Below are 16,031 nucleotides of genomic sequence, written 5' to 3' on the forward strand. Positions count from 1 at the left end.
GGTAGGCTGCAATGCAGAGACTCCCAGACCCAGGTGCCATGTGTAGGCTGGGCAGACAGGCATCATGCAAGCTCTGTGCTGGTGTCCATGATGGAGAGAAGGACATCCATGGGCTCAGAGTTGGGTCACCCTTGCCATGGAGCCATACCTGTGTGGGCATCAGCTGTGGGTAGAGAAGCACCAAGAAGACTTTTTTAAACTTGAAGATTAAATATCTGCAAGTTAAAGAACGCGCTGCATTTGTTCCCTTGTGTGGAAATCTCTACAGAAAGCTTTTTCTTGGTGGCATCTTCACAGAATATGAGAAAGCCACTGACATTAGGTCAGTTGTAGCAAATTCTTTGTTTTATTTCATGTTTTCAGGATGAAACGATCAGAAATTACAGATAAACAGAACAATCCTAGCAGATGATGTCATTTCTTCCTACTGCCATGGTGGATTTCACCATGTGCATTTATACCAACCCTTAAGTTGTCAGTCGTTCTGGCAGGACCTCTGGCTGATGTGGTTAAGCCATGACAAAGAGAAAAATACACCAAAAATAAAATTGTTTCCACCAGATGAAGAACTCCAAGTACTTCAAATATAACTAAATGCAAGCTAATAATATTAAGACCTTGAAAGAGGCATTGAAGAGAATCTCAAGGCAAAATTAAAAAGAACAGTTCTTGCAAGAACAATATAGAATAATACCAACATGAGTTACTATAACATAGCCAGGTGGAGGAATTGTATCTAGAGAAAAGGATAATTCCAGTGGCAGGTTTAAAAGCCTGCTTTTGAAGTATCCAGTTTTAAAAACACTTCTGGAATAGGTCTGCCATATGTTCAGATTTTTCCATTTTTTTCTTTATTGTGGAGCAGAGAACAATTAAAGTTTTTACAACACACTAAATGTCACTCAGTTTTCTCTTAGCAATTGAAGATTTTATTATAGAAGGGTTACAGATGTACATACTGTACCTGATTTTACTGTCTATGATATATCCATCGCCATCTCACTGCCTGATGTTTGGAAGTGTTCAGGAGGCCTGATGTTGGACTGGGTTTCATGTTTTATTCTTCCACAAGTGACTGCTGAGTCAAATAGTGGGCTGTAGTTCTCCAGGAACTGAAACAGTGGCTTGATGTAAACCATGTGTTTTAGAGTCTGGGCTGTGTGCTTTGTGTGGGTGGCAGCAGGGAGACCTGGGGGCTGGAGCTGTGCAGACAGGAGAGCTCATGACCCTCCTGCTCAATTATTCTGGACTACTGAGGTGGGTATTTTGTCTTCTTGATGGATAGCTTGCTACCTCCCTCAGTAACTTGCTGCCTCACTCTCTCCCATGAGAGTAGGAGTAGCTTTCAAAATAAGCCTGAAACAGAGGACGATACCAAAGTTTCAGTTGGGAGCGTACAAAAGAGCTTTGGATGAAGTCTTGAATCAAAGAACTCAAATGCATTTGGTGAGGGGTATTTTTAAGTGCTCGTGAGAAAAACGTCGATCTCCAAGTGATGATCATAAATGAAAAATACATATTGTAGTGACACAATTATGTAAAATAAAGCAAAGGAGCTTTTCACAGGTCTTTAAAACATCTCTTGAGAAAACTGTGGAAAGGGAAAGACTGAAAAAACAGGCTTTCCTTTTTTAAAATTATAATAGTGAATCTGGGAGCTGTATGGCTCAGAATGGATGGCTTTTGCTGTTACTGCTCTGGGCCCAGTTGGAGAAACTGTTTCCATTAATTTTTTTGTTGCTTAGGTTAGTTGTACAGCGAAGCACAACTTCCAGAGTCTCAGTTCTTCTCTGCTGACTGTCATGTTTTTACCCCGTTGTCACTGGCTGTGTGTGAGATGTTATCAATGCCTTTTGTAGTTCTCATTCTGCATGTGACTGGAGGCAGGCTTTAATCCATCCTTGTGTTTCTGTGCTTGGTACACCATTGCTCTTGCCTTGGGGGCTTGGCTGACAAACCCTTCGCAAGGGGTGTGGTCAGGATGGCCAAACTGGTGCAAGTGAAGCTTTTCCGTCTCCTGCAATGACAGTTCAAGCCAACCAGTCAGACCTACAAGGCAGTAGGTTTAGAGGATAGCACTGTCCTTGTGGTGGCTGACAAGAGAAGGATGTCCTGCTAAGGAGTGAGCAAACCAGATACCTGTTGTCTCTAGAGGCCTCACATGTGGTTGCAGTGACTATGCACACCTCATCATTTTAGTGCTGGTGTTCTTTGTAGTGCCTGTACCTGCTTGATAATCACTGATTCCTTCTTGTAGTTTAAAGTTTTTGGCTGTAGAAATATACAAGCAGAATTAGGTGAGCAGCAGCATAATTGAGAGCAAGATACCATGGGCTCAGTCTTCATGGAGAACAGACAGACAATTAAAACTCAATAAATCAATGGAAAGAAGTGACTTCTCTGTCACCACATATAAGTCAGTTCCAGGTTCCGGTAGGGCATAGGATGGAAAAGTAATCTGATTCCTTCTGTGCTTGTCCCTTGGAATACAGCTTGGTTCTTCTAGCTCAGAGATGCGCTAGTAGTTAATCCTGAGACTATCATGAACAACTTGAATTACAGTCCATCCTTGGTAGACCTGGAAAGCCATAATCTTTACGTAGAGAATTTCTAGAGGCAAAAGAGTAATTCTGACCAAAAATACCAAGGAAAGAAATGAAGAGCCTTACGAGTGACCTGTAGCAGGTATAAAGGGCATAACTATTTTGTATTTAATTACCCTTGTACAAAACAAAGGAGAGGACAAACTCTTTAAGTGGAAAACTGTATTTTTGAAACCCATGAGAAGATTTAAGATTTTATACAACACGTAGAGTATCTGTGGAACTTATTGTTGGTAAATAATATAGTATCAAAACACAGGGAGTTGAAAAGAAAGATATTTTTGTAGCTTTGTGAATACACTGGATTTCCTAGGTGAGCTAAGGAATAGGGTGTGCTGTATAGAGTAGAAAACTCATGGTGACTCTGCAGAAAACACATGGATTCAATAGGAAGTGCCCTTTGCAAAGATTCTGCCAGTGCTCCTCAGGGGAGCTCCGTTTTGACATTACGTTTTCAGTGACAGCTCATAGTGTCTCAGTCCCTGGGTGCTGTGATATTTCTCCCTTCTATCTCCAAGGTAATTTTAGATCTCCAAGGTCTTCTAGGTCTCTTACTGTGTTTATAACTCTCCTCTTGACTTTTGTCAGTGGGACTGTAGCTTTCTTAAAACATAGTGACTGGCTGTGGAATACAATTCTTACAGCAGTGAGTTAACACTGAGCAGTAGTATAGAATAATCTCCAAATGATCTGGCCACAATTATATTGATTTGTTTGGTATGGCATTGCATTGTTATTTTGATTAATCTGCAAGCTACTACAACCAGCAACCAGGTCCTTGTATCAAATAATGCTGCTCTGCATAATATTCTCCTTTTCATGTTTAGCTTTGTGGTGTCTTTTTTTGATTTTTCCGATGTGAGTTGTCTATTCTAAACCTCATCTGTCAGTCATAGACCTGTCTTATATATCAATGTATATATCACCATAGGGAAATGTTAGTGAGAAAACCTTAAATAATAGAAATTAAGGGAACTCCAAGTTAAAGTTGCAGTCTTGCTGCCTCATTGGTGCTGAAGTCTGTCCCAGAATTGCTGGGAGCATCGAGTCCTCTGCCTGCACTGGAGGGAATAGCCCAGTGCTGTTTCTGCAGTGATGCCTATGGAAGCCTGTGTATGTAGTCAGTTAGTTAAGTGAAATGTCAGTTCAGGGTAAATGTTAAATTGTTATTATGATTTATAGAAAAGCTAACAGGCTCTTTTTCATGATCTGGAATAGTATTTGGAATTTTTTTTTCCTGCTAGATACTATCCTATTAAAAGTATATACATCTATTGTTTTGGATCCATCAGGAAAGGCAGGGATGAAGATGTTCATACAGATGCCATGGCATTCCACAAAGCCATGTTGCTTGCAGGTTTTGCCTTGTCTTCCAGGCTTACTGATGTTGAGCCATTAGGAAAACATCTAATTTTAGTGCATGTGTTTGACAATGGAGAAGTTAAGATTGTAGGGGAGGATGCAGACTAGTTTTGACTTTGACCATGATTCCTCTGCCAAGCATGGGATGAATGGAGGCAATGAACAGTGTCAGGGTGTGAGAAAAGGATCTGTGATGGAAAGTATTTTGAAATAAACTGGTTGTGGCCCCTTTGTCCTTGTACTCCTACAGTAGAAGTGCTTCTTAATCGCCTGGCTCAGGCCAGTGGTGAGGTCAGCCACAGCCAAGGCATCCCTGCATCTTTGCCAGCTGCTTTTGCCTGCTCTGCTCCCATAAGGAGCCCCCAAATCTGGTGGAGAGGCAGGTGTTGGACAATACCCCACATGTCTTTTTATAGACCAGGGCCACAGCTGCACTGTGCTCCCACAGGCCCTTCAGGGTTGACAGGGGTTATTTACCACGTGGGTGATGGGGTCACTGGGAAAGCCCAGATGGGAAGTGTCCAAAGGCAGCGGGCATGAAAGAGGAGGGTAGACGGGGCCTGACAGGCTTCCTTCAATGAGTGCTAATGCAGAAGGAAGCCTGTGCATGGTTGTCAGTGGGAGAATGTGAAGTCTTGAATAACTCACTGTTGAGTGTTCTTAAGTCATAATACATGCGTTAAACATATAGAAATATGTTGTTGGCTTTGGAAAATGCCCTAGTCCTACTGTACTTAGCATTCAGAGGGCTCTTCAAAGGAAATACTGGAAACTTCTGTTAATGCTGTCAATTTAAAGAACGTCCTCCAGATGCCAGGTAACTCCTCTACAGATGTATAATAAATCACTTTGCTTAAATCAGGCATTACCGTTAGATACTGGTCCTCTGCCCAAAACTCCTGGCTGGAGGCCAGTGAATTATGGCACACTTTCCACTGTGCTTTGCAGGAACTAAGGCGTTCCAGTCCCCACTTTTTGCGCCAGGCAGGAGTGTGTGGAAATGTGCTGAGCTTTTTTTTTTTTTTTTTTTTTTAATTCCTGCCAGAAACAACAGATTTATGTGTCACTTATCTCCACTGCTTAAACTGAGTAGCTTATTTCTAGGAGATCTGATGCTGAGTGTATAAATTAGTGGCATTAAAAAAGTTGATCAGCCCACACAGGGATGAGGTTGACAGTCTTTTAAAATACTAGGGGATCTATGAAACCAGTATGCCTTAGGCTTGATTCGTTCTCCTGTTTCCGACCTACTTTCTCCGACTGTGTACTTGTGCTTTTACATTTGTTCGCTGCTGCAGTACTACAAAGCCCTCACTCGACCTATTGCTATGCTCTGTGCAATGGCTGATCTGAAGTAAATGATTGAGCCCAGAGCTGTCTAGAGTCAGAGCAGCCAGCACAGCTCAGCTCAGAGGGCCACATCAGCACTGTCTGAGCTGGCTCACTGACTGCAGGAAATATCTTTGCAGTGTGAACTCTTCTTAGCACGGCCCTGATCCAGCCCTCATTGAAACTCATGGAATTCCTCCCATTTTCTCAACAGAGCTTGGATCAAACTGTCAACTTAAAATAAAAAAAAAAATATATCCAGTAATACTTTGCCAAAGTGACACGATGCATTAATTTTTGGGTGGAAAACAAGTATCTTCCTGTGGTATTTTGTCTGTCATCTTTCTTCTTTACTTTTCTGCTGATGTGACTTTGAGATAGCTGTATGGAGACAGCTAATAGTGAAAGCGAGGAGCAAAGCAGCTGCCCCTCTGTGGATTCCTGCATGAGTACGATGGATGTTCTCTTTCCATTGTGTCTCTCAGTTATGGTAAAATGCCATTTTTTCTTTTCCTGTTTGTGAATAACACCTGGATTTAACGCCCTGAGTTGCACAAAAGACTACAGAGCTTTAGACACCTGGCTTTGCTTTTTCCAAATACGCTCTTGTAATCTATTTCAAATCAGGCAAAAAAATAAAATGGTATATTGGAATTTCCCAACCCTTAAAGCAAACACATAAAGCAATTTACCTAACGGAAGATGGTAGAGCAGCATGTAGAAAACAATGCCTGTTGCGGGCATGAAGAAGGGATAGCTGATCATGTTGCAAAGTATTTTTGAAAACAATAAACTCTTTTTTCTGGTGAAGGGCAGGACAAGATCCAGCCCTTGGTACATGAACACTGCCACCTGAGTGCAGGGCTTTCCCCTTCTGGCATCCCTAGTGCCCGCTGCGGGACTGATGCCCCTCCGTCTTTCTGCTCCCCTTGGCAGAGGCTCTCTTGGTTTCACAAGTTGCCAAAAAAGGGCAATTGTGGAAGTGCCCTAGGGTGTGTTTGCCATATGTGCTATGACCTTGAGTGTCACCACTCAAGCAGTTGCATTTAGGAGAGCCCAACACAATAAGTTTTAAGTGTGGATGTTTTACAAAGGGTATTACCTCATAAATGGAATTTAAATTTAGAGTTGCCAGCTGAGTAATCAAAATGTAGCATGTTTTTTTTTTCCTGTTCACTTATTTACTATCATTTTTTTGCTACAAATACAGCTGATAATTTCGTAGTGGTAGGGCTCGGACATTTATATATGTAGCATACAGGAGTGTTATATCCCAAAGAAATAGCTCCAAGATCTATGAAGCATAGATGGCTGAGGTACTTTTCTAGCCCTAGTGGTGTGGTTTGGGAGGGAAGCTGCCAGGCATTTTTAAACTTGAGTTGCTCAGCTCTGAAGTTGGATTGCTCTCGCATATTGGCAGTGTCACAAGGTTATTAACTCAAAGGATAATTGCTTGTGCCTTGGGAGCCGTTAAGGACTTCTTAAGACAAAGATCTCTTTGAGGAGGGTAAAGGAACTGATCAGTTTGGCACATTTTATTCCATTTTCCATACTATTATGTTTGATAAAGCAGCAGTAGCCTCAAATCCAAGGTTCAGAGTCAATCAGACCTATTTGATGATTAGAACTTAATTTTTTTAATAACAACAACAACAACCACCAGACAAAGCAAAACCCCAACAACAAAACAAAATAAGCAAAAATCCCAGCAGTTTGCTCTTGTAGTGTAGACAATGATGATTTTTGATCAAGTTGCCCGTGACAGGATTTCATTTGCCACTGGCATTTTTGGCCTTTCGTAATGAAGGCAGTTGATCACTTTCTGATGAGTTCATTATGTCTAAGCAGCTACAACTTCTCTTTCAAGATGTTACCTTGCCTATGGCTGGGTCACTGTGCTCAGCCTCACAAACTTCTGTCTGAACTGAAAAGAGAGGTTGGTGGATGTTTGTAGACTATATCAATGTTGTCTGTTGACTGTGACAAATATGTGTTCTCTCTGCAGCAGAACGCATTTTATAAGTCCTGTTTTCCAGGCCTGAAATACTGCCAAACATTTTTACCTAGACTTATGGTGGCAAATTGAAGTGCCTCATTTTTTGTAACCTCATATTTCAACTACTTTTTTTGCACTTATATCTTAATAGGTTTGAGTTACTTAGGGTATATTTCCCCACAGTTATAGATAGATTAGTAGAGGTCAGTACTTGCCTTTTCTTCTGGAGCTATTTTATGTTTTCCTTTGCTAGATAATTGATGAGGCCCTCTGAAGAATCTGTGTGATTTGGCAAGTGCAAGCTGCCTCCTTGTGTGGTTGTTTAGGGGATGTTTTACCCTCAGCTTAGACCTCGTGCTCTGGACTTACATCATTTGTAAAATGTTCTCTTACAGTCCTGACACGCACAGAAACTTTGGCAATACAAGTGGATGTTTCAACTGCAAAAAGTCGATAGTGGAGCTTTAATCAGCCCTGCATTTTGGGGGCCAAGATACTATACACAAATTCCTGCAGCTGTTGATAGTGTTGGAAATCTACGCTGAAGAGAGCACAAGGGATGGCTCTTTCTCATTTTCCAGAACACAGAAAAGGATTTGGTATTATTTCAGTTGCAGGTAGCTCTTTAGATGAGGTCTGAAGATGTTTACCAGTTGATTTAGTTTGGCCAGAGCAGAGGTCTAGAAAAGTGTTAAATCAGTTTTGGAACCAAAAGAGAAAAACTTATTGTTATTCACAGGGGCAAATAATGGGGAGAATGAGGAAGAATGGACCTTCAGTTCAATCAAGCTCTTGGTAGCTGTTCCCCAAATTTATTAGAAAAAAGGGAGTTGAAAGTGAATGCATCTGTAGGCTTAGCTTTTTCATTGCTACTGATTTGGGACCTCATCCAGACTTTGTGGAAATCCATTTGCATTTCTGGGGTGCCAGAATAGGTGTTAAATGGGGAACAGGCAGTTGTAGTCCTATACACTTTCATAAAGGTCATACCTACTGCCTTTAATAGGACAAACCACAGGCACTCTAGTTGCTATCATCAGTGCAGCTTTCATGCTGATCCAAAATCTTGTCTTGGGACCTGTCAGGGCCATCTTCCAATGAGGATTCAGTTTAGACCATTGTAAAAGGTAGGGAGAAAAGTCTGGCATGATCATACTTCCAGGGAAGTGGTGGATATGTTCCCCACTGCTTAGAGTCCCTGAAAGTGACCAATGTCCTGGGCCATTTCTGGAAACTCATTTATTCATATCTAGGTTGGACTCAGCTGCTCTGGGCAGAGCTGTGGTGTTGATGCTCGGAGTAAGCAGTGATGCAATGTATCCTGCTTGTGATATGGGGATGCATTATGCCAGGCAGTGAGGAAGATATTGGGGTATCTGTAGGTGCTTGGTCCTCCTGTTGGTAAATCAACCACTTTCTGCATCACTGGGAGTAAAAACGTACAGTTATAATCTGATGTGTCTTTTTTCCCTCCAGGAGGATGAGGTTTTGTCTACAGATCTCCACACAATTGTTGCTGCGATTGGTGTGCTTGTATACACAGTGGACATTTTTGTTTGAGTCAGGCAATTTTTGTTGTCACTGTCATTTTGTTTGGAGGGAGCTGGAGTATTTGTGCAAGGTCCTGTTGAAGGTGGGCTTCATCCATGCATGTTCCTATTTCCACGTCACCTTTAATATTATTATAGTAGTTCTTTCACTGACTTTGATCTCCCCTGTTTCAACTCCTCCTCTCCATGCCCCTTTTCTTGGACCTATTCTTGTCTCCCTTTGTCTAGGGTTCAAGGAATGCCTTGATGCTAGAAGTTTTGCTTTCTTTAGCCCAGCACGGCAAGAAAATTCAATGCCTAGTCTCTTGAGCAGATTCAGATCTTGCCATCTCCAAGTTCACATTTAGTGAATGGGATCCTAGTGATGCAAGAAGGTGATGGAATGCATCTTCATAGTGCTTGACCTGTGGTGACAGCATCATCTAATTCTTTTTTCATTAGCTGTGAATGGTTCAAGACTATTGTTCCTGCAGTGTTTAGTGTCCCTCCCAGAAGGGCCTTCTTTGGGAACTGAATGTTTTAAATGATACATGGAATTTATTTCTTCCTCCTTCCACCCCTTCCCTAATGAGAGTAGCTTGCTTAGGACAATGTTTTTCTTTTCTTTCCTTTTCTTTTCTTTTCTTTTCTTTTCTTTTCTTTTCTTTTCTTTTCTTTTCTTTTCTTTTCTTTTCTTTTCTTTTCTTTTCTTTTCTTTTCTTTTCTGCCTGGCCAGCAGAAACAAACTCTTGTCCTTAGGACACAGTGAGCTTTTCTTGTTGCTCAGCCTCCACAATCCCAGGGTTATCCTCCCCATAGAAAATCAGGCTATTTCTGGGAACCAAGACAAGAGGAGGAGAGCAGGGCAGGAGAGCTCTCAGGTGCAGGGTCTGTGACAACAGGTGGCAGTGACTTGCTGTGTCATGGGGGCCTTAAGCAGTGGGAAATGTCCTGACTGGGGAATGCTGGCCCTGAGTTGCAGCTGAGCCTGGCAGGACAGGAGCCCTGCAGGTGCTTGTGCAAGGTGGAGTGAGCCTGACTTCACCTTCTTCCTCTGTGTGGCTGAGGTCAGGGCCCTCAGTCTTATCCCAGACTAGCCTGATGGCTCCCAGACTGTGGCCTCCAGCAGGGTGGGCAAGCTTCTTCTGCTGCTATTTGTTTTAAATGAGAAATCCATTTGTTGTCAAACCTGGCACAGACTTAATGCAAAAATATGGGGTTTGATGGATCAGCAGTTACCAGCAAAACCAGTTTAAATCATTCTCTGACTGCTCCATCCTGGATGCTTTCAGATTCCTGCCAGTCAATCCATGACAAGGAAAGATACATAGCAACTGGAGCTAACTAGTGAAATGGGAACAATGGGCAGTAAAGTGTGGTGGTACCATGAGGAAAGTAATCAAAGCCTTAGAAAGCCCTGGTTTTAAAATCTCAGCTGGTCTCCTGCATTCAGCATTCAGGTCAATAAACTCCTCTTTGCCTAAAGCCACCTTTGTTTTAGATTGAATGCTTTCCACGTGGCTGTCTGGCTGAGGTGAATCCTTTTGTATCTTTTGTCCCTTACAGGTCTCTGTTTTAATTTCTGTTGGAAGCCGTGGCTTTGGCTGGGGGAACAGAGTAGATCAGTTGCAGTGTCCCTCCTGGCCACCCTGGGCCAGTGGGCTTTTGGTGCTTTGTGGCTTATGGAGCCACCAAAAGGAAACCTGAAAAATATGCTTGCAGTGCAGCCTGGCAAGATGCAGGCATTCAGGAGAGCTTGGCTGGTTAAGAGGTGGCGTTACTCTCCTCTGGCCAGGCCTAGACTGCTTAGAAAGAATAAGATCTGGGGAGGTGATGGCCACTTCCTGCACATAGGCTACAAGGAGAGGCTGTAGGAGTGGGGGTGGACTAGTCTGACAAGCAGGAGGATGGGGTGACATCCCACAGCAGACATCTGCTACTTGATTGTAGGCTGTAAGGAAGCCACTTTTTGGTGTTGACAATCCATATGTAATGTTGTAACACTGAGGAGCATCCACAAGTTGCTGTTTGGGAGGTTTAGGTTGGACATTAGGAAGACATGTCAGAAATAACATAGCCAGCAGGACTGGGAAGTGTTCATTGCCCTGTACTTGGTGCTGGTGAGGCCACACCTTGAATACTGTGTTCAGTTTTGGGCCCCGTAGTCCAAGAAAGACATTGAGCTGCTGGAGCATCTGCAAAGAAAGGCAAGGAAAGGCAAGGAAGCTGGTGATGGGTCTGGAGCACAAGTTTTATGAAGAAAGGCTGAGAGAATTTGGGCTGTTTAATGTTTAATGTGAAAAAGAGGAGGCTGTGGGGAGACCTTATTGGTCTCTACAACTACCTGAAAGGAGCTTGTAGTGAGGTGAGTATCAATCTCTTTTCCCAAGTAACAAGTGATAGGAAGACAGGAAATGTCCTCCAGTTGTGCCAGGTGAGGTCTAGGCTAGGTGTTAGACAATATTACTTCGCCAAAAGGGTTTCCAAGCACTGGAACAGGCAGTGCAGGAAAATGGTTGAGTCATCATCCCTGGAGGCATTGAAAAAACGTGTAGATATGGCATTTAGGAACACGGTTTTGTGGTGAACTTGGCAGTGTTACGTTAAGGGTTGTACTCGATCTTAAAGCCTAAATGATTTTGTGATAAAAGCTTTCACCCTAGGTAGCTGGTGCAGCACTGGAATAGGTCCATGGGGAAGTTGTGCCATCTCCGTCCTGGAATGTTTTGAAGAGTGAGCTAGGGAAAACTGGAGCTGGTCTTATCCAATGTTGGAGGCAGTTGGTCTTTGAGCAGGGTATTAAGAGACCAGCTTGAATCTTGCCCTCTTTCAGTTCTCCATGATGATGTTGTGAATGAATGCTCTGTGTTTACATGATCGGCGACTATCAGGCTTTTGAAACTGGTGTTGAGCAACTGCTCAGGAGAGTAAGAAAAATAAACCACATGGGAGGGAGCAGGTAGATTTCTTTAATAGAGGGCGTGATGAGAACCTTCCTTGAAAAGCAGTCAAGAAGCCTCATGAAACAACTGTATTTACTATATAGCAAAAAGCATTTTCTGTTTGTTAAACACTTCGGATCAGATTCACTGCTGCAATCCAGGTGTTCTACATTGTTCTGGCAACACAAAGTGTCTGCAAAACCAGATTAACTGGCTGATTAATCTGGGTTTATAGCTGCTTTGTTTTGCTGGGGTGGTGAGGAGCAGACAGAAGAGAGGAAGTGCTGAAGTCCATGTATTTTAACTGGTGATCCATCTCTCTGTGGGCAAAATAGAAAGTCATGATTTACTATGCTGAGCTGCTGCCCAGTGTTTCAGTAGAAAAGCAGGATTTCATAGGAGTGTGTCATTCCCTGTATATTGTACAACACATCAGCACTGCAATCTTGCATTTCTCACAGGTATTTCAAGAGAAGCTCTACAAACAGTTTTGAGAGGTGGTGTGATTTCTTCCCAAGAGTAATTTAGTAGAAGAACATTTTTTAGGAGCACGTAACAAGATGCAACCTTGTCAGAAGATCAGGACCAGTGAGCAGTTTGGTTATAGCAGGTGTCACAGAGCAGAAATGTTGGAAAAGGACCTTCCTGTTGTTTATATAGGAACATACAATAATCAACACATACTTAAAAGTAAAATGTTTAAGTGCTGTCATGCATAAATATGAACTCCTGAACTGGTTCGGGGAAGAGAATCTCACTGTTGCTCTGACAGGGGGTACTTTGATGCATTGTCTTTCATTGTCTGTCCAGGTCTCTGGTGGCTGTTGCTATGCAAGTCTCTTGTTCTCTTGACATTGCTGTGATTGCAATAACTGGCTTAGCTAGTGAGTGAGAGGGTTTGAATACAGTGTGTAACCTCTGTGCTGGCAGGTTCGTGTAACCTTGCACTTGATAGGATGGCACTGCTAGAAAAGAATGAGAGTGGCCCACTTTGAGTGTGCAGTGTAAAAGGTTAGAGGCAAAATATTGCAACAAGTGTGGAAGATCTGCCAGCATATTTCTTCCTGCTGTCTGTTCTGCCATTCAGAGCAACCAAATTGGTTGCTTGAGTAATGCTTGCATCAGTGTAACATCTTAAAAGAGCACTACTAATCTGCAAGCAGATGTAAAAATAAATTACTCACATAAGGTACCTGTGCGGGATGCTCAAGGGATCGTATAATGGGAGTTTGGTAAGTCAAGAGTCGAAGCATGTGCAGAACAGACCTCTTAAATATGTGGCTGTCAGAGAGCAGAACCACCAGTAGTGGGGTTAGGGGAAGAGAACGTGCTTTTAATGTAGGTTACTTTCTAAAAGAAAGTTTAAAAATAGTGAAATAGTTATGTTCTTCATTCTACACTGACCTTTAGCACTTGCCAATAAAATAGTGTACTGGAATTCCTGAACTAGGGAGAGGGGATTTAAAGGGAAAAGGAAAAGATTAAACAGGAAAGCTACGAGACATCCCCAGTTTCTGGGAGGAGTCCTTGTATTATTATATGTTGTCACTTTCAATGTCTTGCACCAGTCTGTCTGAAAAGCCTGGAAGAAGATACTATTAAGTATTGTACATCCCACTTGGAAAACTTGTTACTGCTGTTGGGTTTTGTAGCAAAAAATTAGAAACTATGAAATTATGCCCTTTATTCCGATGTAATTTAATATATGTGCTTGCAACAGACATAAGTTGACTGTTATACATTATGTGCTTCATAATAACTGTGATGTGATTTGTGTATTTGCTTATTTTTTGAAGAGAAGGACGTGCCAAACAGACCTTTGAGAATGCGCGCCCAGTCTCCAGATGGCAAATTATCTTTTCGGTGGAAACCACCTTATGGAGCAGGCTTGAGGGGTCCACGCAGCAGATCCCAAGGTTACCTTCGTGGGTATGGAGAGAGCAGCCGCAGGATGAGCTATGCCCCCCTGCTGCAAGAGCGACAAAATCAAGAAGCAAGAAAACTAGGTGAGTCACGTTTTCCTGATACCATCTAGCTGAGTTGGCACACTTCTGTGATCCCCCGTGGCTGCTAGGTGATCACAGATCATGTTGTTGTAGCCTTCAAAATTTCTTCTTCCTAAAAATGAAAATGCTTGCTATACTTATATTGTGTAACATGCTCTTAACAGAAAACTGTGATGACCAGTGTATAAACTGTAGCGGAAGCTGATGCTGTGTTAAAGAGGCACCATGTGTGAGTTGCTCTTATTAATAGCAGGGTGAAGAGCAGGGGAGAATAGGCATAGCTCAAATTCTCCTTGCATGTGGTAGGGCCACTCTTAACCCATTGTTTTGTGTCCTCTTCTTATATTTTGTGCCCCTACATTATTTCAGGCCAGTGAGGAAAAAAATAATTCCTTAATTAAACATATCCACACTTACCATTAAAATGTTCGTGAGTTCCATACTAGAGTGTTATTCTCATGTCCATTTTCTCTGCAGTTCCTTCATGAGGTTCTGGTCACTGAGGGCTCCTGAAACAGTCAGGTTAGCCTCTTGTGCGGTCCCATCCCTGTCATGTTGTGATGGTTTGCACTTGTGCCCTAGATCATGTGCTCTTGATTTGAAAGATTTCCCATCCAATTGTATCGATAGGGCTTGCAAGGGTTTTATTTCCCCTGAGGCTGTTTCCCTTTTCACTATTTCTGTCACTTGCCTGTGTCGTGGCTGACCTGTCTCTGTCCTGCTGCATAAGCTTCTCTCGCCCAAGCAGGCACTAGATCTGCACTCACGAGCCTTACTTTAATCCTCCTCCTGCAAGCTTAGGCTGCTCTCTGTTGTTTAGGTGTGTTTGCTCAAGGTTAGGCTTCTTTCTCTCAAAATCTCTCCTGTAGGCTGGAAGCTCATCCCATAGATGGTCTGATCTTGGGTTACAAACGGATGATGATTTTGAAATCACACATGGCCTGGCTTTGTAATGTAAATGTCCATGTCCCCGGTTTTTTGGGTTTTGTATTATTTTTCATCTCCATCTGTTGTAAGAGAGGGAACTCCCTAGAGACCTTATCAGTTATTCTACCTTTTCCTAAAGGAATCTCTTACCTGTTTCTCATCCTTTCTCTAGTATCTCTTCACTTTTTTCATTTTTCTATACACTGCTCGTGGAGGGGAGGCTCTGGGGTCCGTGCTGAGGTGGGAAGCTGGAGACATGAGTGGAAGATGGTCCCCCATTTGTTTGTTGCCAGCATGTACCACTGCTGTGTGGGATGAGAGCCTGTCCAGGCAGTACAGAAGTCAATGAAAATCATGGACTTAGTGGGAGTTCAGTAATATACTTAATCTTGAAGAGAAATAATGAATAACATGGTGTGTTGCATCTACTTCCTGTTTTCACTGCTTTTATATTATGTTTTCTTAAAGAAAGAAAACAAGTGCTTTTTAAATTATCTGCTTATCTAGAGAGTAACTTAAAGCTATTGTAAAACTATTTTTTTTTTAATGTTAGTAATTTGCTTTTCTGCTTCTAAAATACCAACCTTACTGTTCTTACTGTATGCATATTGAAACCTATGGCATAAATGCAATGTATCTTAATAATCCAGTCCACCTTTTGAGGAAGTTTCTCCTTTTGTATCTCAGAAAATAATAAAACAGAGTTCTGCCTGAAAAGACAATTTTTTTTTTTTAAATGAAAAAGGTTACAGGAAAGCCTCTACTTTTTTCCCCCACACATACAGCCTCTGAGTCAGTTCATGTGGTTTCACTGCCATCAAAGATCTCCCAAGGACGTAGCCAACCTGTCTATAGGTCATCTTTAACAAAGAGGAAAGTCACAGGTATGTTTCTTTCACATCTGCTCTCATTTCATGGAGACATTTGAACACAATGAGATAGCTTTATGACTTTTAGACTGCAAGTCTTTTGGTGCTGGAGTTGCTAGGTTTTTCTCTGTGTGTTAAAGAACTTGATAGATATCTCCAATTGCTTCTCTAATTCAAGCAGGATTAATTAAATGGCATAACTCTGCTTCATGGTTGATTTTGTTTCTGTTGTCGGGTGTTTTGTTTTAATCTCCTCCTCTGTAGCCATTGGCAAATGTTATGCACGGCAGTAACCACATGAGAAGACTTGATTAAATCAAAGCCAGGACTTCCAAAATGGTATGACTTCTTGGCAGACATCTGCCTCCTTTTCTGAAGGGTTGATTTACAGGAGCCTAAACCTGGCCAGAAAAGGTTTTCACTTTCTTTTGGAAAGAAGGCATTACATACTCCTGCTGAGATTAAAAA

General features: G+C 42.2%; 1 protein-coding gene across 1 annotated transcript in view; it reads left to right on the plus strand.

The window, feature by feature from the left end:
- FNDC1 (fibronectin type III domain containing 1) overlaps positions 1 to 16,031 on the plus strand; it is a 72,912-nt gene that overhangs the window by 14,399 nt on the left and 42,482 nt on the right. Inside the window, exons 2-3 of the mRNA XM_054063571.1 lie at positions 13,558 to 13,767; positions 15,480 to 15,578. Coding sequence (XP_053919546.1) covers positions 13,558 to 13,767; positions 15,480 to 15,578 — 309 coding nt within the window. The remainder of the gene's footprint in view (positions 1 to 13,557; positions 13,768 to 15,479; positions 15,579 to 16,031) is intronic.

This window comes from Cuculus canorus, chromosome 3 (genome assembly GCF_017976375.1).
Source record: "Cuculus canorus isolate bCucCan1 chromosome 3, bCucCan1.pri, whole genome shotgun sequence".
Lineage (NCBI taxonomy): Eukaryota > Metazoa > Chordata > Aves > Cuculiformes > Cuculidae > Cuculus > Cuculus canorus.